Source organism: Mchenga conophoros, linkage group LG2 (genome assembly GCF_057382185.1).
Source record: "Mchenga conophoros isolate Kocher_MC1m ecotype Shallow Benthic linkage group LG2, M_conophoros_male_GT1.1, whole genome shotgun sequence".
Lineage (NCBI taxonomy): Eukaryota > Metazoa > Chordata > Actinopteri > Cichliformes > Cichlidae > Mchenga > Mchenga conophoros.
Window position 1 is genome coordinate 39,318,972 of NC_140527.1, and position 18,888 is coordinate 39,337,859.

Genomic DNA, 18,888 nt, shown 5'->3' on the forward strand with positions numbered 1-18,888 from the left:
GGGGGCGTCAATGGGACCGTACAGGGTCAGGGAGAGGTCGACGGGGTAAGGCTGCTAGCCAAACGATGCACTGTGCTCATCTCGTCTGTATTCGCACTCACTCAGCTCTTCCGGACACCCACGGTAGAGCCCTCGGACACACCCGGACATGTACCTCTAAACTTTTGATCTGTGAACTTTTACCCACTAATAACGCACTGACTCTAGAGGTGAAGACAAGAAGAAGCAGCACAGAGCTATCTGGTGTGTAATGCTTGTGTTCTTGTACAGTAAGTGCCATGCACACCACACCACACCACAGCACACACATCACACACACACCCACATTGAAACACAAACACCAAACACACCCCTAAAACGAAGCGATGTCACTTCGTTGCTAAACCTCTCCTTGGACGCATACGGACTATGCATTTGTACATATGAATTTTATAATTATCTCATAATTCTCTTATTTTATGATACAATATGTGTATGTATGTAATGATGAATTACCCATGTATGTATTTATGTATTTATTTTTACAATATTTGCACCATGATCTGTGACTGGCAGGTCTCTGGTGAGGAAAAAAAAGAACTATGGATGTCACTGGAACTTTTTTTTTTCCCCCTCCCCTTTGAGACAGTATTACGTTATCTTTTTGCTGCTTTAAATATTGCTCCACTCCACAAGGTGTAATCTGTAAATTGTCATTTTCTACGTTTATGATTACGGTACATTTACTGACAAACTACAGGAACTATTCTGTATCTCACTTGCGAAATATAGTAATAAACTGATTTGTTTTATATGTGCAGGTTTTGCACCTTTGTAAGGATTTAGTTTTTCAACATTACAGTCACAACTATACCATTACACAGCAGGGAGAGCACTTTTGACTGTTACAGATTGCACCTTTTTTTGAGACATGTACCCTTGTGTAAACTGTTTTTCTGCCCCTTCCCGGTCCATACCTGACTTTGTGTGAATGCTTCCTGGATATAACCCCATTACCCAATCGTATGCAGTATTATAATATTACTCTAGTTTTCATCCAAAGGACACTACATACAGTATATATTTTCTGGGAATGTGTGGGTGAGGTCCACCCAAACAGGGGACCTTATTTATGTAGTTTTTTGGGTTTTTTTGACGAGGCACAAGAGTGACTGTTAAACTCTATCCAGATGTAGCAAAGATCCAAAGTCTTAAAACACTGAGCCACAACTGTTCCCTGCCAATGTTTCGTCTTTGGGTGCACCACTTTATTAACTGAGTACTGACTGATGGATGGGCTGATGGTCAATGCTGGGGTCAGAACTGTAGATATACATTTATATCTCTGTGTCCTATTCTGTCCCTACTTTAGTTTATGGCTATGCAAACATAAACCCCTCAACCCCCCCACATACTCTGTTGTTTTTTGCGCTAACATTAAAAACAAACAGCAGCTGCATTATGTTTGCTTGAATATAATGGATGCTTTCTTTGTTTGGAATGTTGGTTTTTGTCTTGTTTCTGGAAAACTTTCTGCATTAAGGAATGCAACATTTTGCAAGGTTGCATGGCATTAGCATTTTGTCAATATAAAGACTTCTGTCTATACTGATGTCTGTGAACTTTCAGTAAAAGGACTACGTTGCTCAATCGGTTTGCTGATGTACAGTGTTCACTTATCAGCTCCTCCATATCACATGACGCCATCCGATTTGAAGGATTTACTCGAGCCACCTACAAACAACAGGAAGCTAATTAAGCCAAATCAGTCAGCGGTTGCTTATTCAAATATGATAAGGGGATTAGCTGAAATAAAGACTGCTTAAGTGCTGAGAAACAGCTGGTGAGGGGAAAGGTAGTGTATTTAATCTTCCAGACTGATGACTGAGGGAAATTTTGTTAAGGTAGTTGTGCAGCCATCACCATGCTAACGTCAAGACGTTGTGTCTCAGGAGGGTCTCCTGTTGTTCATTAGGCTGGCTCCATCAGTAAAGAGTGCCTGTGTCACTAACTCTTTCCTGTACGGGAACATTGTATGAACAGCATTTCATAGTCAGAGAGTCCACTGTGTTTCTACAGAAGCAGCCACTTTTCCATCCCCACATAAAACATGAAGTTAGTGTACCAAGAAATGTATTGTTTGGGAATAAATGAAACACTGACCTTAATAATGCTGTCTTGAATATTTGGGAACTGTGTGTACTTTCATTTACCAACAAGCAATTCATGAAGCTCCATTCACAAATATCGAGTGTTATTTATGAGATCATAAGAGATATCACTGCACACCGATATTCAACCCCATGGTGAATATTTCACTTCAGCAGATAAACTAATATTTATGAATCTCATAGCCTCTGTACCATCTTTACGCTCCAACTCCAAAAGTCTTGGGTCACCCCTTATTTCTTTATATGTTGCAAGGAAAACTGTAAATTGGTGCAACAATTTATTGAAATGTATGTAAAGATACATGAAACATACAGCATAAAATGCAAAAACTGAGTTTGCACAATTCTAGTGAACTTGAAAGTCAACATTTGGTGTGACCACCTTCATTCTTCACCATAGTGTGAACTCTCTTAGTAGAGTAAATTCTTTAAGTAGTGTTCAGGAATGGTTCTCCAGGCTTCTTGAAGAAATAGCAAAGCTATTATTTGGCTATTAGGTGCCTTTTGCTCCCTTCTGTATCAAGATGATCCCACCCTGCTTCCGAAAACGATTGCTCAAGAGCAATATAACAAATCTGGTTTATTGGAAGCATAGTATAAAGAAACGAGGGGTGGCTCAAGATTTCTGCACAGTACAATAACGAATGAAGATTGTAGGATTGTTTTTTCAGTGTTAATTTCCTACAGTTTCAAGATGGCAGTGTTTGTCTATGCATGAGGCCACCCCCTCCCCTTTTTGCTTTTTTGGTACTGGTCTTCAAACTATGTGGAGAGCCAATTAGCAGAGTTCAAGCAATATTTCTGCTACTATGATTAAAAAGGATTTTTAGATAAATTTGCACATAAAAAAAAGTTAGATTTCATCTAAGACAGCAGTCAGAAGGACACTTGATGTGGTGCAAAGAGAGCTGAGAGGCTTTGAAGCAACAGCAGTTCAGCGCTTCTTGATCTAAAGTCCCTCTGTCAGATTGTCCTTAATCTGATCATCATCTGCTGTCAGACTTCTTCACACAGCAAGCTAGAAAGTGGTACTCTGTGCTGACCCAAAACTCAGTCTCACAGTGCTGACTTGATGTCATTTCTTTTAAACAAAAATCCTTGACAACACTTACGCACATTGCATAAGTGTTGTCACTTACAAAGAAGGGATTATAATTAATAAACGGGAAAAACAGGTCGAATAGTTTACACATTATCATTGTATGACTCATAGGTACAGAGCAATGAGGTCACAAAACAGACACAAAAACTGTTTCATAACATATGTGTGTCTCAGTTACGTAAAGGAAAATCTTTCTTCTCTCTAGGTGAAAAAATGACAGTCAGCTCATTTTTCCTGAAGTACTTCTGTATTTATTCAGGTTTTAACTGAGATTTAAAACATTTTAGCACAATTACTAACGTGACATTTCATTTTCGTAGTGATCCAGAAACTTTTGCTTCAGGAAAGTGATAAACAGCGTTATTTGATACACTTTTGAAGAGGATATTAGAATGAAAAGACTTGAAGAAATAGGCCGAGTGATCCATTTACATGGCAGCTTGAGCTTTTTGTGCCACTGAACATTACCCTCTGTCCCCGTCTTCTCTCTGTGCCACTACTATGAAGCCTCTCTCTCAAGTGTCCAAGCAGCATGCCTTTCCTCTTCGGGTTGTCGAACTCAGCAAGAGCTGCAGTATGGTGACTGCAGCTACTCAAGCTTGAAATCTGAGCCCATTATGTCAACAGATGTTACAGACAGAGGGGAGAGCAAGCGTGACAAGAGAAGATATTAAAGTGAGAGCAAAAGGGGGGAGAGATACTGCCATTTATTTTATTTATGTAAGTTTTAAAAAAGGAAACAACCAGTGAGGAACATTTGTCTCATAGCCAATAAAAGAGCAGTAGTGATGCAGAACTCAACCACAGGTCTTCTTCTCCTATTTGCCATCTTACACATCAAGACTGTTTTTTTTTCCTCCCTGTATTTCAATTAAAAAAAAAAAAAAAAAACTGACAAGAGAGTACACCACAGGGCACTTATCAAAACACACACACACACACACACAAAAAAACCCCCCGAAATAAACAAAAACAAAACCACAAAACCAAAAAAAGGAAAAGAAAAAAACCCCACACACTGGCAATAGCACTTCAGAAAATAAATCAAGACAAAACATTATTTAACAAAAATGTCAATTAACTGACTCACGTGTGAAAACTGAGACCTTTCTGTTGTAAAAAATAGAAAAAAGGGAAAAATCTTCTTATTTCTTTGTTCCTTTTGTTGAAAATTCCTAGACTTTGTGCACTGCTAATACTGATTTCAACAGTCACTTAAACATTTGCCGTCTTATGTCTTACTTCAATCTGAACTGGTGAGCACAAGAACAATGCTCTAAACATGGGGAAAAAGCACAAAACTGTTTAAGTGGCAGAACTTCTCTTCACAGGAGGCGGCGCTCTTGGACAAACAAACATCACAGCAAACAGCATGTCCACAGAGAGGGATTCTCCCACAAAACAGGAAATCACTCAAGTTTTAAAGTTTCCTTTTAAATCTTTGAAAAAGATTGATGGAGCTTTGTGTGCGTCCTCAAACTTTACAACACAGACCAAACACGGGCATATTAACTGGACCCTGGCACAAGTTTTGCCTGCTTTTAACACTTTGACAACAGCAGAAAGTAACAATAGCAGGCAGTTATCTTACAGTGACTGTTGGCCCCAGTCAGAAGTACAACTTTACTGTTATCTTTTAGTTCTGGAAATGTTGGACAGCAAGTGCACCGACTTTACTTTACAACCTCTCATTTGTCACTTTAGACTGGCTCTGTTCCTCCGCTCAACACCCCTCCCTTAAAACACTTTCTCTTCCAATCTAGATCTCATTTTTCCTCTCCATTCCTCTTCTCATAAGAGCTTCAGCAGCAGCTCATAGGTGGCATTGATGATCCCCCAGGAGAGAAGAGAGCGATGGTAGTTGAGGTGGGCTCCTCTGAACAGCATGGCTATACTGCCACCCCTCTCTCTCCACACTGTTAACAGCACCTCTCTGCAAGGATTGAAGGCTCCACCCACCTGAGACTGAGCCCGCGATTTGACGACATTTAATGGGTAGAACATGATGCCAAGGCCTGCCCCCAGCAACCCTCCGCAAACAAAATCATTAACCAAGTTACCTGCCTTGCTAGTAGCTTCTGGGAGCTGCTCTTTAATGGGTCCCCTGAGCCCAAAGAAGAGAACATTGCTAGGGCCATTGCGCAGTAGTATGGGCACGAGGCCACGGTAGCACTCTCTCACACCATACTCTGTCACAAGTGTCCGGAAGGTGTGTGCTGTGTTGTTGAAGCGCCCGTGGTGCCGGTGGTCTTGTAGGAGAGTCTGCACACGCTCAAACGGTGTAAGGATGGCCTCTGCAGTTCCTGCCAAAGCTGCAGCAAAGCTTCTTGTAATCAGCTCTGGCACGCCACTGCTCCCAGCATGGTCTAGTAAGACTCTAGAGAAGTCCTCATACAAGCCAAACATGATGGCTACTGTAGTGCTCTTTTGGAGAAGTGGGGGAAGTAAGCCCCGATAAAGATTCCTCAGTCCATCCCTCTGGAGCTGTCGCACCGCATCGATGGCCAACACACCATGCAGCTGTTGGCGGAAAAGGACTTTCTGGATCGGAAAGGTCAACAATATATTGGTAAAAGCTGCAAGGGAACCACAAACATAGTGCTTCCCTTGAGGTCCAAACCTGGCGGTCAGAATGCCAGCAGACAACAGGGAATGGCCTCCTTTTGTCAGGGCTTGGGTCTGAGGTGTCCGCGCTGACTCGGAGTCCATGGTGCTAACAGCCATCAGAGGCCCGGTGCACCACAGCCTTATCCTCAAGCATCACATCAACATACTTCTGTAAATTTATGAAACACATTAAAAAGAAGAAATATCAGCAGGTGTTTTTTTTTTAATATCTCTTCACCCAAACAAAGATATTAAGTATGACATTATTTGTGAAGTACAAATAAAAAATTTATCTGTGGCTCATATTCTCTAAATGTGGCCTAAAGCTGGCTGAACTTTTCCAACTCAATAACCTGCCTTAGACTTCTACAATTACACTGCAACAACTGCCAACTGATAAGAGTATTACACAACTTAGCAGCCTGATACGTGCATGCTACGTCATGAGGGAAGCAAACCTGTTATGTATAGACTACACCCTTTATTTGCCTTGAGCATTAAATTTAGTTATTTATACAAAACATGCAACGCATACATCTTGTAACATACAATAACAGCAGTACAAATGGATGTTCCCACCAAAATTATAAGAAATTGTCAAAAACATCTTTAGTATATAAAGCAACAGAAAGGAGAAGTGGTGGTAATGGTGCAAGGTCAGGAGAGGTCAAAGGAAATCTACCAAAAGACTCTTGACACAGTTTTAAGTCAGTATTACAACACGAGACGACCACATGGCTGCTTTTGCATGAAATTGCATTGTGACATTGAAAACACCTGCAAGTTTAAAGTAACCAATATTTTTGTGTCTCTGCGCCTCTTTGTTGCAGATTTGCTTCCATGATATTTTAGAAGAAATTACCCAACTTCCCTGCGATGAAAAACGGACATTCCATATCCAAGCATACAGATCACTGTTAGAATTGTGACATCTAATCAGAAATACAGTCCAACCATCCCTTTTATTATGCTGCATCTTGCATGTTATTGCATAACTATAACAATCAGTACATTACATTTACTTTGGATATTCGACTGCACCTTCTTGCTTAAAACCTCTACATTTACTTTAAAATAAGTCATAATCTAACACAATAAGGTATTATTGTCGCACTAAATAAATTGTTAGTCATAATCTTATTTTGATCTTGATATTTTGACTCAAATTTGAGCGGAAACAAACCATCTTAACACAACCTAATCTTAGGCGAACACGCCCTCTGTGTACCGTTTCTTTAGGATTCAGTAACGTGTCGCATCAAGATTTTTCCAAGTTTTCCAAGACAAATAGCAAGACCTCTCGAACATAGAAACACTATTACTTGTTTTCTGTATGAATTACTTAGTAAGGACAAACACATCACTGAGGAGTTAGCACGCTTAGCGTAGCAGCCACACATAGAAATGATGGACTGGTTAGCTAGCTAGCTCAACGGTGCTAGTACCTGCACCCCTCGCTTACGTTTACGTTTAAGATAAAATGAGGAAGTGATGAGATATATAGTCACTGCATGCTACGCAAAGACAATTGTCCAACTAGCATGCTAAGTGGCTAGCAAGAAGAGAGTCAAACGGACAAGTGTTGATCCATGTTTGGTTGGAAATATCGTCCGCTGCCACTGAAAGTCAACAGGCAAAATAAGAGTCGCGTAGTTTTGGTAACATGAGGACCTGGCCCACAACTGAACCTTTACCTGCAGTGAAACCAGCCGCTGTCCTATCCCTGGACAGGTAGAGCGCTGCTTTCTGCTGGGTAATTGGGCCACTACTGTAGGTCGCGTCTGCAGTCCTAACAAACGCAGGTGACAGCAGCGCTTTTCCACGCCTGCGCACTGCTGTCGATCCGAAACCGTATGCATTGGGTAACGGCTGATTCGGAGGTAGTTTTGAGATTTATTTTAGAATTTATTGTATTTAACAGTGCAAACCTCAATAACTTTATTTGTTTAAATTTTCCTGATTGTTTTTAAAGTACGTCATATCAGAATAGTCGTGTTACAATTGTTCTTATTTTTGTTGTTGTATTTTACCTGATCCGGTAGCCATTCGACGTAGCTGTCGTAAAACGACACAACGCGTCGTGACGTCACTATCGTAAAGCTAGTGAGTGCGTCGGTAAATAGAGATTTATCTTTTACTTGCTTTCGCTTCTCATTATAAGTGTAGTAGTTGTATTGAAATAGAATAGTTGGATAATAGGCGGTGGTCTGATGATCAGTTATTGCAAATATGCCGGCTGAAAACCAAATAGCTGACGCTAGCTAGCTAGCTAATGTGGCTAACTGTAACGTTACATTTGGCTGCTACATTAAAACACGCATGCATATTTTGACATTTTGTCACATCCGGCACCTAAACCCAGAAGTATAGAATGTCAGCCCAAAAGGACTGTGAGTTTTTGGTGAAAAGAGCCCGGGAGCTGGTCTCTGATGATCCCTGTGCTGCCAAAGCCTGGCTCATCACTGCCAGGACCCTTTACCCTGCAGACTTCAACATACAGGTAACGCAAATCATCTCCTCTAGCTGCAAAAGCTGTCAGTAAAAACATCTTCTTACACATCGTGTTTCTGGACCTGTTTTTACAGTATGAAATGTACATCATTGAACGTAATGCAGAAAAGACAGCTTCAGCCGGGCGGCTGCTGTACGACATGTGAGTTACATTTTTAGCGTTAATGTCAAGTTTCCTATCATGAGTCTGACCTCTTACTTAGTTTTGATTTCCCTTTAGGTTCATAAACTTTCCAGATCAGCCCATTGTTTGGCGTGAGATCAGTGTTATTACAGCTGCCCTGCGGAGTGACTCTCAGGATAAGCAGGCACAGTTTCTGAGAGGTGAGAGGGTTTTAACCCTTCATTGCATGCATTAAAAAGTGTGACAATGAACAATGCTTCTTGTGAAAATCTAAAGACTATTTTTTTATTTTATTTTCAGGACTTTTTGAGACACTGCCTGGTCGAGTGCAGTGTGAGATGCTGCTGAAAGCCACGGAGCAGTGTTTCAACACTTTGGAGAAGGCAGAGATGCTGCTGTTACTGCTGAAGCGCTTTCCAGAGTCTGTGGTTCAACATGGGGTGTGTAATATTAGTATTTGCATTGTCTTTTGAAAACTATATGTAATGTTAAAAGCTATTAAAGAACCTGATGTGCTGTTAGGTCAATTTAGGAGAGACATTGCTGGAAGCAGAGGCATCAGAGAATTTGGAGACTCCTGTCAACTGCTTCAGGAAGCTTTTTGGTGAGTACATATTGTCTTTGAATCCATTTCATTTCATCTGAAAAACCAAACAACACTTGCTTCATACAGTTTTTTCCTCCTACAGTGTGTGATGTGCTTCCTTTGGTTATAAACAACATGGATATGCGTCTGCCTGCCAGCCTAATGCAGAAATACATGTTGAAAGCAGCAGAATTCTACATTGGTTATGTTACCCGTGGGCCCTCGCCGGATGGACAGATACAAGGTGAAGATACACTGTGGTGAACTTGTTCTTTGCTTTCTATTTTAGGGCTGTCACAGTGGGATCACTTTCACTCTTAAAAATTTCAGTTCTCTAGTGGGCTTTATAGTGAAGCCTTTGAAATATTTATTTTTTTCTATTTACTTTGTTTTTCTTGTTTTCTGTTTCAGGCTCTCAAGAAGGTGGGGCTCTGAAGTCACCGAGTGTGTCACGTGCTTCCCAGCGTTACGTGATTGATGGCCCTGACAGAAAAATCGTCGGTGGTGGCAGAACCTTGGGAGAAACTGCTGGATATTCTTGCTGTGGTTGGGGCACGATGTGAGTGGCAGGGAGACAAGGGACAGAGGTAATCTATCACTTGGCCTGTCACATTGTTATTTAGCTACTGCTGTTGTTCCTGCACAAAGGTGACATAAAGTGTAGGATACTTTGCTCAGGGATACCTGATTTGTCTGATTTGGACGCTAAGTGGGGTCAGGCCTGGAGAGTTTGCCTGGGAATACCAGGTCCTGTAAGCACATGACCTTTGGGTGGTTGTGGCTCAGGTTGTAGAGAGGGTCATCTACCAACCAGAAGGTCGGTGGATCGACTGAATCGCAAGTTTCTGTCAGAGCGTCCATCAGAGTGCTGGTTGGTGTGTGAATGCTAGAAAGCACTTAGGCATAGGTAAAAGGGCTGTATGAATGTTTGTGCGATTTGATAGAGCACTTTGAGTGCTCGGCCAGAAGGGTGCTTATCAGTCCATTAGTTTAGTAAGTACACTGTGCAAGTGGCATTGTTGAATTTTGTTACTACATTATATGTGATGCAGAATTATAAATGGTACAGGAATACTGTTGCAGTTGTCAATTATGGCTTCTTTTGATTGTGTCTTTTTGGTTTTCTCTCATATGCTTTGTTATGCTGTGAGCTTTTTATGAGGTATTTATGTTTTCTCTGAGAAACTGAATGCTATTTGCTACCTTCTTGTTTTATGTTCATGTGTTGTAAATGTTGGATTGAGTGTTTAAGGACCCCAGGAAGAATGCCTTTTTTAAAATTACATATGAGTTACATTGTGGGTAATAAGTAAAAAAAAAATCTTAATTTAATCAAAAGAAAAACAAAAACAAACACATAATAAAACAAATATAATGTGCCCACATGTAAAATGTAAATAATAGATGGTTAAAATGTGGATCGTTCAATGACTTTGAAGGGATTATTTAAAATTAAATTTTTCAAAGGAATGTTTTCATGTGTTTATTTGCACTGTAGGAGTTATATTGAGATGCTGCAGAGAGTGAAGGAGCTGTGTCGCTACCTGCCTGGTCTAGAAGGAGAGACGAGGGCCCGGTGCTGCAGTCAGGTGGTCATCTGCGCTGCACTTGTCCTCTTCCGTAGTGCCTTCTTCTACGTCTCAGCTGTACAGCCTGCACTGTTCCACGGTTAGCTTCTACCTTTGTAGATCTCCATCTTCATTTAATATATCTACGGTAATCTTTTGAGTAAAATGTTACAAATAGGTTTCAGTGTTATTTTTTTCTTTTTAGGAATCAGTGGGTTAAGTTCCGGGCCGTGGATCCTTGTAGAGGATTTGAGCTCAGTGTACAGTGATGTGGAGGTGGAGCGAGGAGCACTGAAACATGCGCATAAGAAACGCAAACTAGCAGATGGAAGAGAGAAGACTATGGTGAGAAAAGTTTAGATATAAGTAAGACACTTTAATTATCCCAGATTGGGAAATTCTTTTGATTATATTTGGATCTGTGTGTCATTATAGAGCTCAGATGATGAGGAAGGTTTGGGGAAAGGCCGTGGTCGACACATTTTAGTAAACAAGAATGACATGACCAACTGGTCAGAGACTTTGGAGAGCTTTCGCACAGCGAGAGAAAGCTGGGACCTTCTTCACTCCCATGATGGTCTGGAAGCTGGTAGGAGATTTTTATGTTCAGTCATGTTGTCACTACATCAAAAGGTTGTTATCAGAACAGCTGAAAATTGTACATTTTAATGTCTCTCAAAGAGTTCAAGAAGATCTGCGCCGCGTGGAAGACAGACAGCTGGCTGTGGTTCCGAATATTCCTCACCGACATGATTATATACCAGGCAAGAGTCGTTTTTAATTTACCTTTTCTGTTTGTGACAAATCATCTGCATCCCTTTTATTTGTTAGCAGCAGCATCTTTAGCTTATTATTTTAGCTTTAGGATCAAAATATGCCATCATTTTAATACTGCTTTGAATTAAATAGCCCCGATCAACGTTGGGAAATGCAATTATTGCATAAGAAAGAACAGATTATACAGATGCAGGCACTCACTGACCACTTTGCCTTCAAAAATTCCCTGTGACATGGCATGTTATCCTGCTGGAAACAACCAGAGAAATCAGAAGATGGCTACTGTGGCAATAAAGGGATGGAGATGGTCAGCAAAAGTACTCAGTTAGGCTGTGACTTTTAAATGATCCTCTCTGGGGGTTTTTGAGTTACCTTCATCTTCCTATCAGCTCAAAGCCATCTGGACCTTCGCCTCTGACCTACAGATATACCTAATAAAGTGGCTGGAGAGTGTACATTTTAAGTTATATAGAATTTAAAGAATGAGGCAAATGCACGCAATAAAACTGGTTGAAGTTGGCAGATGAAACTGGCTATTTTAATATAATTTAAATACACTTAAGCTAACACATTAATCAACATTTGGATATAATATCTTTTCTAAGTTGTCTTTGGTTATATACTGATTATGTGCTAATGTATTATCTCCAGGGACAGTACCGCAAGGCCCTCTCTAGCCTGCACCAGATGGCTGCAGTGCAGCAGCCTCAGCCTGGGCCACAGAGTCCCTCAGGTCAGGCCAGTCTGGAGCACCACAGGGCCTTCATACAGCAGGCATCCTGCCACTACACCCTGGGAGAGTACAGGGTATACACATGCACACAAACACACTCTTAGCGTACATTATTTTGGTTTTGTCAGGAGACATGCATATGCTTATATGCCTTTCTTTTTCATAAATCATGTCAAATGTATTTATACAGTATGTTTTAAAACAAATGTAGCTGAGAGAAGTAATGAACTGAATTTGGGAATGTGCACACAATATTAAGGCAGAAAACTTAAATAAAGAAAATAAAGACAGTAATTGATTGAATATTTCAACTTTTTTATTTTTATTTTATGAAAGCACAGCTGGCAGGAAATATACTTTACTGTAACATTTATTGATTCACATTGAAACTTTTGATTTGTAATTGGTCATATATAATTTATTTGTTTTTTTTTTTTTTACATATATATTTACTTAAAATATGTGATTGTATAATAAAATGTTTTCCATGTATGAAAAACAAATCAGTGACACCAACTGGCCTGAAGGTGGCACTACAGTTAAAATGGGTTAAAATGTCCTAGATTAAATTCAGGTGTTTAGAACAACTTGCATCACTTTTATTCAATTTTCTCTAAACCAAGCTGACAGACCTGGTCCATCACAGCTCTGTCATTTAGTCAGTTTTACTATATTAGTATAAGTTTCTTAGCCTAACAACATGTCCTTTGTCCAGTCAAATTGTGTGTAATAGTTTTGTATGGTGCTGTTTCTTTTGACAGATGGCCTGTGAGAAACTGCTTGAAGTTGTCAGTGGCCTACTACCCCCAAACCAGGAAGCACCAAAGACCCCAGAGGATCCGGTTAGAGTCAAGACCAAAACGAGGAAAGGTAAAAGTTTCCTGAATCTACTCACTGATTCTGTTCATGAACAGTTTTGATTTTTTTTTTTTTTCGCTAATCTGAGATATGACTACGTTTGTGGCCGTCTGTATTTATATGTTGCTTTGAGTACTGTTAACATTCCCTGTTCTTTGGTTTTAACCAGGTAATGACTTGCGATTACTTCCATGCACCAGCAAATCTGTGCTGCCGTTCTGTCTCCAGCTGATGCTTGCCTGCTTTAAGGTACATAGACAGGATACATCTGTGGAAATAAGTGGGTGCAAGGGCTTGGATACGTTTTCTTATGCAGACTTTGAGGAGACATGCTCCGTGCTGTAAGGCTTAATGAGACTGTGACAATCTTTGTTTCCTTTTTTCCCCCTTTTTTGGCCAATCAGCTACGTGCCTTCACCGACAGTCGTGATGACCTGTCCCTTGGTCACGTGGTGGTGCTCCTGCAGTACGACTGGCCACAGGGCGAGATGCTGTTTTTAAAGGCAGTGGACAAAATCTGCCAACAAGGCAGCTTCCAGTATGAGAATTTCTTCAACTATGTCACCAGTATCCTTTTTGCCTTGATTTCTTGCCTTTATTTTGGTGTAAATAAACAGTTCTCTTTGTGATTCCTTTATGTGTTGGATGTTGGTTTCCTTAAACTCATGGTTTTTCTCAGACATTGACATGCTGGAAGAGTTTGCATACCTGCGTACTCCAGAAGGAGGTAGAATTCAGCTGGAGCTGCTGCCCAATCAGGGAATGCTGATCAAGTAAGCAACCTCCTTCCCATTATGAGCGTTTCTTTAGTTGGCATCGTGACTGCACTCTCCCTTTCTGTTGGTGTGCTTTTAAAAGAGGACAGTGCTACTGACTGATCTACATAGACAAGGCCTGTGGGAAAAATTGACCTTTTAAACTGAAAAAGCTGTAAATGGAGTGGGCGTTTATAAAGAGAAGGAGTTCATGGTTTAAGTGAAGAAAGAAAAAACTGTTTTCTGACTCCTTCGTTCATTACTGTAGAAGTTCAGACGTTTGAATGCACCCTCACTGACAGTTGTTGAATGTTGCTGTCCCTCAGGAACCCTAGCCCTGCCCTGGGGGTGGAGTTAAATACTCTCCTGCTACAAGGGGTGCAGACGATGGACAGGTACCCCAGGCCCCTCCTCCCACAGTCCCCATCCCGCCCCTACCACCCCACCAGTCACCCTTCCTTCATCCCCAGCTTCAAGGCTTGTCATCCCCCAGTTTTAATTTGGGCCTGTCATTTTACATCAAGAGTTAGTCGTTCTTTGATTTCTGTCGGCGTTTGTTTATTTGAGCCATTATTCGCCTTTCTGTGGTCATCACTGTTGTTGTTACAGAAGACGATGTTGGTGTTTTTGTATAGTGAATTTAGTTATTTTGCCTTGTCATAACTCTTGATCTCATTTCATGTGTGGACATGTTTCATGTGGTTTTGATTATTATTATAATGGAATGTTTTATTTTATGTTTTATTTGAAAAGACTGAAAATGCTGTTTGTCTGATTTATGTGTGTGTGTAAGGAAAATGTAACCTGAAGTATTTATGAGTTATTTTTATTGCATAGGTTATATAATCTAAGCCTCTGTTTATTTTAAGGTATCTCATAAAACCCTATTTCTGACCATGTCTATGTTTGCATTTATTTTTTAAAAAAAAGTATTTTTCCTCTTCCAGACACCACACAGTGACTCGAGGAATCACCAAAGGAGTGAAGGAGGATTTCCGTCTGGCCATGGAGAGGCAGGTGTCGCGTTGTGGGGAAAACTTGCTTGCTGTGCTTCACCGTTTCTGCATTAATGAGAAAATAATCATCATCCAGTCGCTTCCCTGACACCTGGACTTTAGCTTGTGAGGTTTCAGGCACAATTTAAATGCAAGTGGACTGACTTAATGACCAAGAAAGCTGATTCTCTGCAGACACATTTCCAGCTCTCTTGTCTTTCTCAGCCAGCACTGAACTCTTAACATGCAGGCTTATTCTTTACCTTCATAGTGAACTTCTCTTTTTAGAGTGTTAGCAACAATACTGATAGACAACTGCTTTCATTTTCACATTACAGTATGTGTATTTTTTCTTCATCAGTGGTACAAAGTTGAGATGGTAACATAAATAACCACCACATTTCATATTGTGATGTCTTGCCGGAGTCAGTAATGACAGAAAACTTAAAGTGCATTTTTGATACTTTTTGTTAGGTAATGTTTTTGCTACAATCTTGAATCAAATTGTTAGTTTGTATGGATGTTTCCATTAAATGTTACTTGAATGGTTTAAACAAGTTTATGTGTTATTTCATAATTTATACATTGCAATCATATCAGATGGTCATTAAATGCTAATTAAACAAATGAGATAAATTAACCCTAAAAGGTGCCCGGTCTTTAAAGGTGCAGGGTAGCTATGATGTATTTCCAGTGTATCCAAATACTTCTGTAGCCCTTTTTTTACCCCTTTAATCTGTGTCCCTCTTCAAGTCTTTCCTCTGCCCAATGCTCCTGTACTTGTGTGACTGGAGCATTGGGCAGGTCAGTCTGTAGGGCAGCTCTGAGGTTAGCCCAGAATAACCTTTGTTTTGCCCTGTCTTGAGGCCACTCCAGATATGTGTGGCGGTTCATCATGGACTTCAGCTGGTAGTACTTGGATGGGATTAGGTATTGAGGCAGAGGCTCAAGCAGTACCAGCACAATGCTGTCTGAGCCCAGAGTGAGACGTTGGTGGGTGGCGAAGTAGAGCTCGTAATGACACCACTCGCTCTTGACAAAGTGAGCAGAGAGGACAAACACAGAGCGCCTGCATTTCTCCACACAGCTGATGATGTTCTCAATGATCGTCTTTCCCGGCACAAAATGTTTCTCGTGATGACAGATTCTAAGCCCTCCTGCGGGGCCTTCGAGGTTGGGAAGAAGGGAATTGCGCACCCAGTCAACATCGTGCTGGCTATAAGACACAAACGCGTGGAACTCCAGACCCACCAGATCCTCGGGCCGAGCTTGTTGCAGTCTTGCACGATGTTTGGCTCTTGTCCACTGCCAGATCATGCCCATGTACCAGGGAACATCCAAACAGTGACACAGAATCACAATGGAAATAATCAGTGTCCCTGCTGGAACCAAAATTGCAACCACTAGAAGGCCAATGCTGCAGGAGACCTCTGGGATCGAGATGTCTCTTAAAGTTGAGTTTCTAACGTCCTCGGGGTATGTGCAGTAATAGCCCTGTGGCCAGTTCAGCAGCTCAATACCTGATTGGTTGTTGTTGTTCTTTTCAGAATTGATAGCGAGCTTTATGAAACCTCTGAGAGTGCAGGTACAGGTGAAGGGGTTAAAACTGACATCTAGGATATGCAGTTCGGGACAGCTTTCCAATATGTTCACAGATGGGGCATGGAGAGAATTTGACCTGAGCAGAAGCTTGTGGAGTGTGGGGAAAGTGCCACAACCTGGCAGGTCCCGCAGCCGGTTAGCATTTAGATTCAGAGTTGAAAGGTTTCTCAGTTTAAAGATGGATTGCGGAACCACCGAAATCTGGTTGTTCTGGAGGTCCAGTATCTGTGTCCCATTTGGTAGACATTGAAAAACTGACTCAGTCAAACTATTAGAAGACAGATTTATATTGGTGATGCTTGCTGGCCAGATGCACTGTGATGACTGGTCATACCCTATGGAGTTGATGCTGAGGTCCAGATGTTGCAGGGACGACATATATCGAAAACGTTGGCTCAGTAACTCAAGTTTTTTAAGACTGTTGCCTACCAGAGTCAAGTTCTTCAGGTTACGCAGGTTCTGACATTCAACTACGTTTTTACCCACCGCACTTGAGAAGATGGAATCAGACATAGCACCAAAGGAAAAATCCAGCTGGCGTATTGGACTCTGTGACTTGGGACAGGTCATGTGTATCATTGGTGCGTCAGTAATCGCAACACTCTCCACTGGCATGCTGATGAAAAAGTTGTATAAAGCCTCCTGTGAGAATTGGAAACTTGTTACCACTGCCTGGCTGGCTGTGAAAGAAATCACCTGTGATGTTTTGATCACTTCAGTTGTGTAGTGAGGAGGATTCTTTACATTCATTTCAGAAACACGAACATGTTTCAAAGTTGTATTTAGAGCCACATTTACATATTCAGTTAAGTCGTGCCATTTAATTGTTATGTTGGTGAGATAAAAACTCGTTGTGTGGATTTTCACCGTCTCTCTTAGCTGCTTACTTAGGTCTTTGTAGCCATTTATCATATTCATCATCTCCACTTCAGCAAACAGAGACAGAGCATCAGCAGTCAGATTACGGTCAATTTTTTGATTATGTCCAAAGGCTATCTGCAGCCTTTGAGCATGAACATCCTCCAGGCTGCCTGCTTCATAATAAAGTCCATCCTCTAGTAATAACGTCAATGTACGTAGTTTCACTTTAGCAATGTTCTTGAAGTCACCCACGCTGATGTTTTTTGCTCCAACTGTTAATCTTTCCAGTTTTACAAGAGAGCTGAACTCACTCCCCAATGTCATGGTAAGAAATCTGTTAAAGGCCAAGTTTAGCACCAGGAGGTTCACTGTGTGTAGCAGGTATTGTTGACCTGAGAGATTCTTGAGATTGTTGTGCGACAGGTCCAGATGTTCCAGGAGAGGCGTGTCAAGAAAAGTCTGTGGATCGATCTCCTCCAAATTATTCCATGACACATTCAGGAACCTGAGGTGAGTGGTTTTTTGAAAGTCTCCATTGTGAAGCTGACGTATGTAGTTGCGAGAGAGGTCTAAAAACTCAGTCGTCTGTGGCAGGTCAGTTGGGACAGAGGAGAGGTTTTGGGATGATCGGTCTACAAAGTTGTCAGGTGATGAAGTGCTCTTCTGAAGTCCCACCAACACGGCTGCTGTCCAGAGTACGGCTGCTGTGACCCTCATTGTAGCTTGTATAAGAAAATATAGCCATTAAACGGGTAGCATTTGTCTGTGTGTCATTCTGTCTGTAAATATATAATAGCTTAAAATGATTTGAATAAATTCTGATAAATGTTTGTAATGTTAAAAAGTGGAGTCATGTTAACAATACATTATAATTTGGTTACATATACCAGGGTTATCAAGGTCAACTTAATAATAATTAACAATATTGATCAAAAATTTAAAAAAAGGAGATTCTAAATATCACGTTACCTTGGATGTCTGACACTGAAGAAGAAGTCAGAAGATATGTTTAAAATTCTACTGCTTTTGTTCGTATTGCCAACATTTAGGGGAAGATACTGATGTTGTGGGATTTTAACGATCACATTATAGTTTGCATCCAAATTTCATTGCAAATTTGACCTCTGATCTCACATTTACATTTCACATCTGCCTTTCTTTTCAAGAGTTTTGGAGTCAATACAGCATTGGCTCCAAAATGCATATAATAATAATGCTCGGAGTCAAGTTCGTGACATATATAATGTAGTATAATGTCATATAATATGATTAAGTGATTTGTGTCCAGTCAATTGCAAATAACTAACTTTAAATTTTAATAAACAACAAAAATAAATGCCACACATGTACTGCACCTACATGAATACAAATAAGAAAAAATTATTATACTCAAAAAAATGTCAGGTATATTAAAATGGGTTTCAAACTAAACAAATATATACAAAACACAATATTATATCCTTAAAAGTAAGAAACTACCCAGAGAGTGAGCTGCCTTAGTGGAGGTTTGCACTCTTGGAGTAGTTTTTGTTTAAAATAAATGCTGTCTACCTTTTTGTTGGCTACAATTCTCAGAAACTGCTGGGGAGAAGTAAGGATTTGACTTAACGATCACTTTATAGGAAGCAGTGTGTAACAGTATCCTTTCTAAACTTGTTT

The 18,888-nt window shown here is 40.6% G+C and overlaps 2 protein-coding genes and 1 pseudogene across 3 annotated transcripts; 1 reads left to right on the forward strand and 2 right to left on the reverse strand.

Moving 5' to 3' along the window:
* Positions 1-3,480: 3,480 nt before the first annotated feature.
* LOC146582622 (mitochondrial nicotinamide adenine dinucleotide transporter SLC25A51-like) lies at positions 3,481-8,015 on the reverse strand. 2 transcript variants are annotated; one of them, XM_085245588.1, is made up of 2 exons: positions 7,890-8,015; positions 3,481-6,028 (listed from the first exon to the last, which is right to left on the reverse strand). In XM_085245588.1, the coding sequence occupies exon 2, from the start codon at positions 5,974-5,976 to the stop codon at positions 5,044-5,046; it is 933 nt and encodes a 310-aa protein (XP_085101714.1). In that variant the 5' UTR covers positions 5,977-6,028; positions 7,890-8,015; the 3' UTR covers positions 3,481-5,043. The 2 variants fall into 2 exon arrangements, with proteins under 2 accessions (XP_085101714.1, XP_085101704.1); XM_085245578.1 differs by lacking the exon at positions 7,890-8,015 and adding an exon at positions 7,554-7,724.
* Positions 7,353-15,323, forward strand: LOC146582623 (integrator complex subunit 10-like; annotated as a pseudogene).
* Positions 15,305-17,946, reverse strand: LOC146582624 (toll-like receptor 1). Its single transcript, XM_085245556.1, has one exon. It carries the CDS (start codon positions 17,944-17,946, stop codon positions 15,490-15,492), a length of 2,457 nt encoding a protein of 818 aa, XP_085101682.1. The 3' UTR covers positions 15,305-15,489.
* Positions 17,947-18,888: the final 942 nt, after the last annotated feature.

Bases quoted from the DNA above. Each gene is read 5' to 3' on its own strand.
- LOC146582624 (XM_085245556.1), bottom strand. From the start codon at position 17,946: ATGAGGGTCACAGCAGCCGTACTCTGGACAGCAGCCGTGTTGGTGGGA.
- LOC146582622 (XM_085245588.1), bottom strand. From the start codon at position 5,976: ATGGCTGTTAGCACCATGGACTCCGAGTCAGCGCGGACACCTCAGACC.